Source organism: Myotis nattereri (assembly GCF_964212035.1).
Source record: "Myotis nattereri genome assembly, chromosome: 2".
NCBI classification, from domain to species: domain Eukaryota; kingdom Metazoa; phylum Chordata; class Mammalia; order Chiroptera; family Vespertilionidae; genus Myotis; species Myotis nattereri.
The window spans coordinates 196551765-196565414 of record NC_138076.1 but is presented as its reverse complement, the minus strand read 5'-3'; the positions used below and the strand labels follow the sequence as shown (position 1 = coordinate 196565414).

Below are 13650 nucleotides of genomic sequence, written 5' to 3'. Positions count from 1 at the left end.
ATGAGAGTATTGGAAAGCAGCCAAAGAAAGATCTTTAAATAACACACTTACATATGTTCCTACTAGGGGCCCAGTGCACAAATTTGTGCACCTTGAAAGGAACTGTGGGCTGCCAGGCTGTGGTGGGCACAGGAGCAGGTCTCGGCCCATGCTCTGCAACTCTGCCTGGCCCCTCCTGCCACAGCCCAGTCCCGTCTGCTGGCAGCCCGCTCCTGCCACCGCCGCCACTGCTTCCACACACTGATGGTGCCGGCCCTGCCGTCCAGAGCGATTGGGGCTGGTGCTGGGCCCCGGCAGCGGGTGTGAGCAGTGGCTCCAGCGCCAGCAGTGGGTGCAAGTGGGCCATCACCGGCAGCGGGTACAAGAGGCAGCTGCCGGCCCTGATTGTCCCTTAGGAGCAGGGGGAGGTGAAAAAACCCTAAGCGGCAATCGAGGCCAGCAGCTGCCACTCACACCCACTGACAGTGCCAAGCAATCAGGGCCTGTGCCAGGCACCAGCAGTGGATGTGAGCGGGATTGGCACTGGCAGCAGGTGTAAGCGCCCAGTGGGACCACGGTGCATGGGAGCAAAGAATTTTCAGTAACCACCAGAGGCTCACCCTGATGACAGCAACCATCGCCCTGCCTTGGCCTGGCGCCCCCACTCACCTGCTCCACCATCCCACCACAGCAGATGCCTACCATGTTCCATGCTCTGCCACCTGCTGCCAACGTCCGCCATGTTCCGCACGCACCCCCTGGTGGTCAGTGCACGTCATAGCAACCAGTTGTTCGGCTGTTCCACCACTTGGTCTATTTGCATATTAGGGTTTTATATATATAGATAGGCTGAAGGACTAAGGAGAAGAACATTATGTTGAGAAATAATATATGACTTTTGGAATTCTTTTAGGTTTTATAACATGGTACTTATACTGTCCTGCTTTGGTGGAATTGTCAAAAGCTGTGGGCTGTTCACTTAAGTTACTATAATTTCTGAATGAGTAATCCTCTCTGCTAGTTTTAGATTAAAAGCAATATTATTTAACAAATCACAACAGCTCATTTTAAGCACCTTTGATTTCTTTCTCACTATTTAATTCCAGTGTGATTTGCCACTTGCAAATCTCATTCCCTGATTCCTAGAGAAGCTTTAGAGCCAATTAGTCAATATCACCATGTGTCTCACCAGAATCCTACTCTCCTTATATAGTTTATGGCCTATACCTGGCACTCAAATTAATTACTGTTGTTATCATCAATTTCACTAGCTTCTAATTGGTTCTGCCTTCATTTTCTCTCCATTCTAATATTTTTGATATGATAATGCCAAATTAAACATGTGACCTCCCAACCAAGAATATTGCACCCATCTTAGAACACTTATCACTGTTAATATATTTGCTTTATTCACCTTACTGAATTGCACATCTTAAGGCAAGAATCATGCCTTGCTCATATTTATATACTCTGAAGTTTAGAGCACCATGTCCTGCTTACAATAGGAGCTCAATAAATTATTTTAATTTCATGGCATTACCTTCAAAGAACTGCCCAACTATTTTATTTCATTTGACTTTTGTGGTGGTGGTGAACATTAATTATAAAAATATAATTGTTTTTCTATAGGTTATCTATTAGTTGTTCCATTCCATTAGCATGGACTCTATTTATCTCATCAATTGCAAGCATTAAAATATATCAGTATTTCTACATTTCTGTATTTCTCTTAGGTCAATACTTCACTGGATAACAACGAATTTTTTTCAGAGAGTGACTATTACTCTCTTTTTAATATATTTTTATTGATTTTAGAGAGAGGGGGGAAGGGAGAGGGAGAGAGAGAAATATCAATCAGCTGCCTCCTGCATGCCCCAGGCATGTGCCCTACCCGAATAAAACCAGTAACATTTCCATGCAGGGGTCAATGCTCAACCAACTGAGCCACACAGCCCAATGCAGTGACTATTTCTCCTGAATGGCTTTTCATGGTTTCTTAATATCTGTGGATGATGTTGTGTGAATCACTCGAGTCTTAAAGAGTTATGTTACCTGGATTTACTTGATGGTTTTTCTTCTCTCTGTTTCTAACATCATTTCTCATTTTATTTCTGTAGGTAAATGTGAATGTAAGGAACAGGTTTTAGAAAACTCCAAGGCATTCTGTGGAATGAAATATTCATATGGTGAGTCTAAAGTCCTGAAATGTTTCTGAGAGTCTATTCAAATTAAGTATGAAGAGTTTCCTAGAAAATGGGAGGCCTGGCATGTGACATTCTCAATATGTTAAAACATTAGTCTTATATAATAACTAGAGGCCCAGTGCACAAAATTCATGCACTCAGGGGTGTCCCTCAGCCCAGATTGCAAGAGGGCACAGGCCAGGCCGAGGAACCTAACTGGTGCACAATCGGGGCCGGGGAGGGGCATGGGAAATTGGCCAGCCGGGGAGAGACCACGGGAGGGTGCCAGGGTGTGTCTGGCCTGTCTTGCTCTGTCCCAGTAGCAAGCTAACCTACAGGTCAGAGCGTCTGCCCCCTGGTGGTCAGTGCACGTCATAGCAACTAGTCACCTGTCTGTCCCCTGGTGGTCAGTGCACATCATAGTGAGCAGTTGCATGGCCTTAGCTATCTTTAGCATATTATGCTTTGATTGGTTGAATGGCCGACCAGACAACCGGACACTTAGCATATTAGGCTTTTATTATATAGGATATTAAGTACAGTATTCTGGTCTTGGCCTTGATTTTCCTAATAGAGATGGTGTGGAATGCCCTGGTGAGTCAAGGCAAGTTTATCATATTATAAGGAGAAGAAGCAAAGAATAAAAAGAAAAAAAATGACACATAATCCTTTCTTGTGGATGCTTCCTGTTTTAGTAATCTAAAAGGGAAGGCTCTAGCCACTTGGACAATTCCTGTAGCAGTTTATCAGGTAATATAAAGCAGAACTCAATTTGAAGCAGTATTTCATAAAGCAGTATTTCAAGAGCTCAGACATTGGGTTCAGACCTATATGGGTTTCATTTCTAGTTTATGAGATGGGTAACTTAACTTCTACAGACGTCCTCATCTGTAAAATAGAGATGATGCCACCTTCCCCATGAAATGAGATTTTTGAAAAGCACATTAATTTGCACTTACTAGATGCTCAGTAAATGGTATATTTCTGAGGAGTAAGAGGATATATATTCTGAGATGAGCTGACTGCCTAAGTTTTTTTCTCTGCTTTCTATGTATATTCTATGTTTCTCTATCTTTCAAATACCAGGAAAATGCAGCATATAAAGAAAATGTCACTACCCTAAATACAGATTGTTACTACCTTCTATTCTAAACAATTTTATGTTTACCATTAAATATTAAATATAAATATTAAATATTAAGGATAGCTGACCTTGCCAACTTATTCTTTTTATTTTATTTATGCTTATTGATTTCAGAGAGGAAGGGAGAGGAGAGAGAGATAGAAACATCAACGATGAGCCCAGCTGTCATGGCTCAGTGGTTGAGCGCCGACCTATAAACCAAGAGGTCATGGTTCGATTCCTGGTCAGGGCATATGCCCAGGTTGTGGGCTCAATCCCCAGTGGGGGTTCGGGGGCATGCAGGAAGCAGCCAATCAATGATTCTCTCTCATCATTGATGTTTCTATTTCTCTTTCCCTCTCCCTTCCTCTCTGAAATGAAAAAAAAAAAAGAAAGAAACACCCCCTACTGGGGATTGAGCCCACAACCCAAGCCTGCAACCCGGGCATGTGCCCTTATAACTGGAATCAAACCCAGGACACAGGTCAATGCTATATCCAGTGAGCCAAACAGGCTAGGGCTTGCCAACATATTCTTGACTAGTGTCTGGGCTTTATATTGTTCCATAACTTATAGGGCCTGAAATATGCATTACAATGAAGAGAAAATTTTAAGTTATGATTTCTGAAACCAAGTGTTTAGGTTCTTGATAACATTGTATTTAATCTCATAAGAGATAAAAAAAAAAAAAGTAAATGTTAAAAACCTCATAAATCTTATCTAAAATTACATGCATATTTCTCCCCTTTCATTGGCCAACTTGACTAAATAATAGAATAAAACTTTTGAAATATATAGTGCCTAAATAAGGAAAAGTATTTACTTAGAGGGAATTGTATTTACTTTCAAAAGCAACAACAAAAAGACCATTTAGTTCAAAGTCAGTCAGTTCAGTGGAAATATCAATTGGTTTTCATTATCACATAGATTCAGTAGCTCTCTGACTGAATTTACAAACAACCACATTGGCATCTTTTAATACAACTGTATTACTTTCTGCTTAGGAGAATTTGAATGCTCTTAATGATGTAACGAAATACCTTGATCTTATTAAGTACTATACACCTATAGTCTTGGGGAGGGGAGGGGGGCGCCGAGGAATGGTTCCACCACATTCTCTACCTTAATGGGGGAAAACTTGATTTGATCATTCCTTTAGCAAATATTTATTGAGCTATTGTTGTGAATAGACAAATTCCCTGAGTTTGCAGTCTAGTGAAAAAATACCCCAACATACCAAAATAGCCCTTGAGCATTGGCTATGTGTGAGACACTATGCTATGTACATGAAGGGACATATCCCATGCAATTATCCCATCAGGATTCTGGTCCAAACTCTACCTCTAACCAACAAATCATGCAAACATGAGCAGTTCACTTAACTTCTTAAAACTTGCTTCCTCATGCATAAAACAAAACTGGATGAGCTCTTAAGACCCCTTCAAAGTCTAAAACTTGATGATTCTAAAAAGACAGCTCTCTAGTCATATGGATATGGAACCAGCCAGGATAGGGTTCTCTCATTACACACAATCTTTCATCAAAATATAGATAAGCTAGTAAGAACTCTCTAATAATACAGAATATTGCATCCATTGTTCCTTAGGTTTACTTTCTCCCCCTCCCCAACTTATTCCATTACTTAACACCTCCCCCATCTATTTCACAGATCTTAGAGCATAATGGAATCATGAGTCATACTGGAGCTCTGCCATCATATAGGACAGCCTCCCTAACCCCAGTCAGCTTGCATTTTACACCAGAGGAAGAAGATTAAATAATCAATAATATTATTTTATCTCTTTAGAATACTTAAAATATACACTGTTAGTAACATTTGCTCTTTGTCATAACTTTATACATAATCAACCAGAAGAGTATAATATAATTAGAATCTAAATAAAAACCAGGACAACAATTCTACCTCCTACACATCTTTCTATTTAGTTGATAGCTGAATGTGTTTAAGATTATACTTGCAGGAGGCAAATGGCGATATTCTTTTAGGGTAGTGATATGGGAATGAGTAGCAGTTGTAAATGTCTAAGAAGAGTATAGTTGATATAAATTAGATGAAGCCAGTAGCAAATTGCTGAGCCTAATGATACATCATTAATTCACTTTTCCATTATACTCTGAAGTGCATATTTAAGTTTTTGTTCAAACCTCAAAAGATAATATGAAATTTTATGCATTTTGACTTTGGGAATTGTGTTGTTACAGTGCTAAAAATAAAGATTTTATCAGCTCATGATAAAGGATCTCATGCTGAGGTCAGTGTGAAGATTAAAAAAGTCTTAAAATCTACCAAATTGAAAATTTTACGAGGAAAGCGAACATTATATCCAGAATCATGGACTAACAGAGGCTGTACTTGTCCAATCCTCAATCCTGGTGAGCATTAGATTTTTTTCTACTTTCTCTCTGCTGAATTGCTGTTTGTCTTACAGTCTCTGAACCACAACCTAAATAAACTCTGCAAAGAGCATCTCTCCTTTTCACATCTGAAGTCTGGGGAAAGCCCAAGTGGAATTCTTTGAACTGACATCAAAAAACGATTTCTCTTCCAGGTGCTGTATTAAAGTATAATACTTTAAAATCCAGCAATATAACATTCTTTGCCCTAAAAGAGAAGTCTCAGATTGGTTCCAGGTGTCAGTAGCATAGAAAACACTTTCATGAATTTATCTGCCACTAACACTTTATCTGAAAGCTAGGTCCTATTACGATTCCCTGGGTAGAACTTGCTCCCAAAGGAAGTTCAAATGCAAAATTCCATCTGTGCAAATACTATTGAATTCATTTTTACTATTGCACGAGAAGCATCTGTTTCTCCTGGATAGGAAACAACTCTCAAGTTAGCATCTTATTTTTCATTAAGTGATCATTCTGGTTTTAAACTAGAAACAGCAGAAATAAACAAGCAAGCCTTGTAGAATCTTAGAGAAACTTGAAGTGCAGTGGAATTTGCAGGGATTCATACCTTTACACTCTATAAGTACACTCGTCATACTGTGTCATAAACTGCTTTTTTAACTGTCTCCCTCATTAAGTTTGAGGACAAGATTTAGATTTTTTATCATAGTGTCCCCATTGCCTACCATTAGTACTTAAATAATAGTAACATAGTTTCCAAATAGTAAGTTCTAGAAAAACAAATAACTTTTTGTTGTTAGTGTTAATCCTCATCCCAGGATATTTTTCTATTAATTTTTAGATAGAGTGAAAAGGATGGGGTGAGGGGAGGGAGGAAGAGGGAGAGAGAAACATCAATATAAGAGAGACATGTCAATTGGGGATCAAACCTGCAACCCAGGTATGTGCCTTTAACCAGGTCTTGAACCCAAGACCTTTGGTGCAATGGCTAACACTCTAACCACTGAGCAGCACTGGACAGAGCACAAATAACTTTTAAAATATGTTTTTATTGATTTTTTTTTAATATATTTTATTGATTTCTTACAGAGAGGAAGGGAGAGGGATAGAGAGCCAGAAACATCCATGAGAGAGAAACATGGATCAGCTGCCTCCTGCACGGCCCCCCACTGGGGATGTGCCCGCAACCAAGGTACATGCCCTTGACCGGAATCGAACCGGGGACCCTTGAGTCCGCAGGCCGAAGCTTTATCCACTGAGCTAAACCGGTACTGGCTTTATTGATTTTTTAAAATATTTTTATTGATTTTAAATGTTTTTAGACACAGAGGGAAAGAGAGAGAAAAACATCAATTAGTTGGTTTCCTCCTTTCTGCACCCTCACCAGGGACTGAATCCGCAACCTGGGCATGTGCCCCAACTGGAAATCGAACCAGCAACCTTTCGATGCACAGGACAATGCTCAACCAACTGAGCCACACCAGCCATCAAATATTTTTTTTTAATTCTCTGTATTTCCGTTTGTGTAGTTGCCTTCTGTGTCTCAACGGCACTGTTGAAACAAGTGTATAATTTCTCTTCTGGATATAATCCCTTCCAAATATAAGTCCAGGAAACCAGTTATATTAATAAGAAGTCTGTGATCTTTGACACAAAAATCTGAGGGAAACAAACAGATAACTGAGAGAGAGAAACTATCAATAAAATATCTACCTCAACCCAAACCATCTAAACAATGATATACAATTCTTGACTTTATTTCTACTGTTAAATAGACGCTCACACCCTTTTTACGCCTTCAGTATTTCATTCAAGTTAATTTAAATTTTTAAAAATGGAAAAAGAAAGCATTTTAAATAAATAAATAAATATCGTTTCAAAGAACAAATTAAGTAATCAGAATCTTCGATTTTTTAATACAGGAAAGGAAGAGTCATTAATCTGTGTCCTATTTCCCAACAATTGAGGCACAGGGGCTCTTCCTATAAGCACTTTCTACTATCTTGGCAAAAGAAGAAAAAAATCCGCTCCGTTTGTTAGCCAGACGTTAAAAACAAAAGCTTTGACCATCTGAGCCACTCTCCAGGAAGTGAACTATACTTCCTAATCAGATTTCTGCCAAACAGTCAAGGAATCAACTGAGTTCATCACAATTGAAAACATAAGCACAATTATTCAAAGAATTCTTGAAAACATGTTTACTCACTTTGAAGAAAAGACTGGAACTTGCCAAAGCAAAACCAGACACTCTTTCATTTCACTTTGTTTTTCCATTTTTACAAGTTCAATAGCTGTGGGCAAAGAAAGCTGATAAGAAAATTCTGAAACCTTAACAGGCCAACTTGCTTCCTTTGCTACTTTGGAAAAAGAGCAAACTAATTAGGCATACCTGCAAAGTCATCCATCCCTACATTCATGTATACTTTTAGTCATTCATTAATCATATGTTGTCGAATGTCAAAACCAGCACTTAAGCCCTGGCCAGTGTGGCTCAGCTGGTTGAGTGTCCTGCAGGATTGGGATTCTTTCTCATGCAAAAGCTAAGGTAACCCTTTAAAGAATTTAAATACCTTATAATCCCTCATACATTTGTGCTCCCCAATGTCTAAACCTTGCTATGTCATTGTTTTCCTTTTATCTCTCTTTTTGTGAAAACGCCATCATAGCTATCTTTAACTTAGGATTGACTTGTTTCAATAAACTTCTAAAATCAGCCTTTTATTGTTATAGAAGCAATATATAGATACATTACAGATATAGAAATTTAGGGGAAATTTTTAAATTTCACGTTTCTGCCCTCCAGAGATAATCTCTGTTAATATCTTAGTGAAAATCCTTCCAGATCTTTCTTTGTACACATACATGTCATATTTTTTAACCAAAATAAAATCATAATATATGTAGCCCACTTTATTCAGTTAATGATCTTTATCTTCAATTTTAGTTTATTTTCATATAATCTAATACTCAGACCATATTCTGACTTCTCAACAAATCCCAAAATGTCCTTTTGAGGTGGTTTGTCCTTGCCAGGATCACATACTATCTGGTTTTTAAATCCCTCAAGTCCCTTTTATTCAAGTACAGTTTCCTTTTATTGTTGTTGAAAAAAATTGTTATTGTTTAAGAAACCAGACCATCTGTCCTGGAGACTACCCTACCCTTCTACATTTGTCTAGTTGGTTCCTTGTGGTGTCATTTAGCTTGTCCCTATACCTCCAATATTTTCTGTAACCTTTAAAGACAAGCTTGATAGAATCAAGATAAACATTTTGGCTTGAATTCATTACACTTTGTGTTATATACTTCATGTTGGGGACTTTGTGTCAAATAACATCAGAAGACACATAGGACCTGATGACCCATCATCAGTGTTGCTAAACTGACACTTGAGCTAGAGTGATAACAGTCTGATCTCTCCATTGGACTTTTTTGTTTTCCCTTTAAAAAAAAAAGTTTTTTATTGATTTTAGAGAAAGGAAGGAAGAGGGAGAAATAGAAACATCGATATGAGAGAGAAACATTGATGGTTGCCTCCAGTGCGAACCCAACGGGGATGGAACCTGCAACCTGGGTATATGCCCTGACTGGGAACCAAACTGACAACCTTTTGGTACATGGGACCACACTCAACTAACTGAGCCACTGACCAAAGTTGTTTTTTTCCTTTTGAGATTAAAAAATAATGCATGTGGTGTTACTTAATCACTATACAAATATCACGTGTCCCATTAACCATTCATTTAATGATTTTAACACCAATTGGTAATCCCTTCCTGAACCAATAATTTCACTGAATGACATTTTTCTAGGTTATTTCAGTGAATAAACAAGTATACATATGTATTTTAAAACCATGAGTTTAAATTGAAATTTTCAATTGAGCTTTAACATCTAGTATTTTCCCTTAATTTGAGGTTTCTTTATTTGTTTTATTGACTTCAGAGAAGAAGGGAGAGGGAGAGAGAGATAGAAACATCAATGATGAGAGCGAATCATTGATTGGCTGCCTCCTGCATGCCCCCTACTGGGGATTGAACTTGCAACCAGGGCACATGCCCTTGACCAGAATTGAACCGAAGACCTTTCAGTCCGTAGGCCGATGCTCTATCCACTTGAGTCAAACCAGCTAGAGCTGAGATTGTGGGTTTTTTAAAAATATTTTTTATTGATTTTAGAGAGATAGAAACATTGATGAGAGAAAAACATCAATTGGCTGCCTCCTACATGCCCCCTTCTGGGGATCAAGCCTGCAACACGAGCATATGCCCTGACTGGATATTGAACCATGACCTCCTGGTTCATAGATAGGCCTCAACCACTATGCCATGCTGGCTGGGTTGGAAATTTTTATTTTATAAACATGATTACTTATTTGCTGTGTTCTACACTGAGTGGCCAGATTATTATGACCAGCCAGATTATTTTGACCTCCCCATCAGTACTTCATTGACACTTCCAAAAATACTGAATATTGAAAACTTCCTAAGCAAATATTCTCAAGGTATTATTATTATTATTATTTGCATAACTAATTCACTTCATTGTACTGATGGGGTGGTCATAATAATATGGCCACTCAGTGTATAATATTAATGAAAAATACTACAAATGACTACAAATATCTACTGAGGAATATTATCATATTTCTTTTTATTAACATATATATATATATTTTTTTTATGTATGTATTTGTTAGCCTGAGAAGAATTTTGAATTACAAAGTCAGCTCTAGGTCTGGTCAGTGCTCACCATTTTTTTTAAATGTATAACAAATAGCCTCGCCAGTGTTACTCAGTGCTTTAGCTTCAACCATGAACTAGGAGGTCATGGTTCAATTCCCTGTCAGGGTACATGCCCAGGTTGTGGGCTCAATCCCCAGTAGGGGGCAGGCAGGAAGCCAATCAATGATTCTCTCTCATCATTGATGTTTCTATCTGTCTCTCTCTTCCTCTCTGAAATCAATAAAAATATCTTTTTTAGCCCTAGCTGGTTTAGTTCAGTGGATAGAGCTTCGGCCTGCAGACCAAAGGGTCCTGAGTTTGATTCCAGTCAAGGGCACATAACTTGGTTGCAGGCTCTTCCCCAGCCTGGACCCTGGTCAGGGCTCATGCAGGAAGCAACCAATCAATGTGTTTCTCTTACGTCAATGTTTCTCTCTGTCTTTCCCTCACTTTTCCACTCTCCTTAAAAATCAATGGAAAAATATCCTCAGGTGAAGATTAACAACAGCAGAAAAATCTTTTTTAAAATTTGTAACAAATAAACCTCCTATATTCCAAAAGCACATCAACTTTTTCTAGTAAATATGTGCTATTTTGTATTACCCATAGCTCTCTTCTGATATGTTTTCCCAAATAGTTTTTAAACTTTCATTAAATTCTCCTTACTATACAATACCACACATAGTGAGTCCCCAAGAAATACTGATTTATAGCAGTGTGTTAAGTGCCCATGGAATCCTACTTCTTTACAATAGAGGGTGGTATAGTACAGAGTAAATAGTTCTGTAATCAGACAGACCTGAGCTTAAGTCAAAATGCTGCTACCACTGAGAGACACAGAATAAGTTATTGATCATGCCAAGCCCCCATTTCCTCATTTGTAAAACAAGAAGAAAAATAATACCTACTTATAAGGTTATTTTCAAGATTAATGAGATAATACATGTAAAGCACTTAATAAATGCTTCTTACATGTCATCTGTTATTGTCTACTCGGCCTGGCCTGCGGGAACGAGCAGAAACTGGCTCTCCAACAACCCCTGAGGGGTCCTGGATTGTGAGAGGGCACAGGCCAAGCTGAGGGACCACCAGTGCACACAATCAAGGCCAGGGAGGGATGCAGGAGGTTGGCCAGCTGGGGAGGGACCGCAGGAGGGCTCTAGGGCATGTCCGGCCCATCTCCTTCAGTCCCGATTGGCCGGACCCCAGCAGCAAGTTAACCTACCAGTCAGAGCATCTGCCCCCTGTTGGTCAGTGCACGTCATAGCGAGCAGTTGAGTGGCCTGAGCATATCATTAGCATATTATGCTTTGATTGGTTGAATGGCCGACCGGACAACCAGACACTTAGCATATTAGGCTTTTATTATATAGGATTACTCCCAATTCAACCGTGAATATATAAAACCATTAACTATGCATACATAAAATTGCTGAAGTCACATCTCCCCTTCAATAAATTATGATACTATATAGCTTCTTTTGTTCTCTTTTAGGTTTAGAGTACCTTGTAGCAGGACATGAGGATGTAAGAACAGGCAAACTAATTGTGAATATGAAAAGTTTTGTACAGCGCTGGAAACCATCTCTTGGAAGAAAAGTCATGGATATTTTAAAAAGAGAGTGCAAGTAGCAATAAAAGTGTATGGCACATAATGGCACTTCTCTATGGATAAAACACAAGCTTAATGGAAAGGAGAACTCAATAATGAAACTGGAATATTTTTAAGTGCCAAAATGTATAGAAATGTTCCAATGCATGGGCCTTGTCTATTTATTTTGGGTCCATGTTTAAATACACTTTGTTTCATAAAGAGAAATGAAAAAAAAATCTATGCTGATACCTGTTTTCTATAGAATTGATTCTAAAATTCATAGCTATTAAGAATATTTTAATAGCAGTATGCTATTTAACAATAATCCATTAAGAGCAATACATATAACAAGGACTTCTCTCAGCTTCAGATATGTTACTTACATTTGTGCTACTTAAAGTAATAAGATTTTAAGGAATCCCAACCCTTCTATCAGAAAAGGTGTCTCTTAAAAAGAGCCTTCTCTTGTGTGATGAGTGTGAACTTTGCCCTGTGGCATGTTAAGAGGAACCTCTCCACATTTATATAGTATTTCTCTGTATAAAGCACTTTACTACCTATCACTTGTGTTGTGTGAGTTGGGAGACGCTGTTGACAGCAAAAAAAGAAAAGGGCGTGTGTAAGAAAGCCTACAGAAACAGAAGCACTGCCACTAAATGTGGACAAACATGACCAGATAAAGGAAGTTGTACTTTTTTACTCTGAATACTTGGAGAAAATATGTGAAGATGCAACCTTAAAGGCGAATATGTTTGCATGAAGTCTCAGCTTCAGGCTAGAGATTAGATTCCAGAGATATCAGCCATGATGAAACATTTTTATAAACAAAAAGAGACTTTAAAATAAGAGAAAGAAATCATAAGTATAAAAACATGCTTATGTTTGGAGTACCTTGCTGGAAATGGACTTTAAATTTTAAAGAGCTCATTTATTTGCAATGCACTGTATACACTTAAAAATTCTTGTAGACACAGAATTTGTTTTATTTTTGTGTTTTAGTATTTAAACGTAAATATTGAAACAGTTTCCTCCTTTTCTTTATTAACAGTATATGGTCATTTGTACTTACTCATTTTTTTGACACAATGTATGTGATAGTTCACAAAATTACAGCTTTTCATTATTATTCATCTTCTGTACCCATGTATAATCACTCTACATATAGTTTCTTCTGTATTTGAATATACGAAACATGAACTACAGTACCATAACATTAATTTCACATACAGAACATATATTTTTCCTGAGGTCCTGTGGACTTGCAAAATATATATGTATATATATATTGCTTTGTTAATTTTTAATATGTAATAAAGAAATATTATCTCCTGATTTTTGTCTCATTTTCTGATCAACTCTGAATGATGCTAAAGATTGCCTTCTCTAATGAGAGAACTCAAATCTAATTCCTTAAATTAAGAAAATCAAACCAGAGTCTAGTGTTTCTACTCTGTTACTATGGAATTTGGGGATGGAGTGGATGTTAATTCAGATGAGTTTAGCTTCTGTAGTACTTAGACATAAATTTTTTATCAGATGCATTGCATTTACTTTTTAATTAATTCTAAAAGTAATAAAAGTTCATTGTTGAAAATACAGAAAACTATAATGAGGAAAAATACCTATATTTCAACTATCCTGTGATAACAGCTGTTGGCCTTTAGTTTCTAT

The 13650-nt window shown here is 37.9% G+C and overlaps 1 protein-coding gene across 2 annotated transcripts in view; it reads left to right on the top strand.

The window, feature by feature from the left end:
* NTN4 (netrin 4) overlaps positions 1-13311 on the top strand; it is a 110898-nt gene extending 97587 nt beyond the window's left edge. For both annotated transcript variants that reach the window (XM_081084455.1, XM_081084456.1), the window contains exons 8-10: positions 2097-2165; positions 5509-5679; positions 11881-13311. In XM_081084455.1, the coding sequence (XP_080940581.1) occupies positions 2097-2165; positions 5509-5679; positions 11881-12017 (377 nt within the window). In that variant the 3' untranslated portion in view covers positions 12018-13311. The remainder of the gene's footprint in view (positions 1-2096; positions 2166-5508; positions 5680-11880) is intronic.
* The last annotated feature ends 339 nt before the right edge of the window (positions 13312-13650 follow it).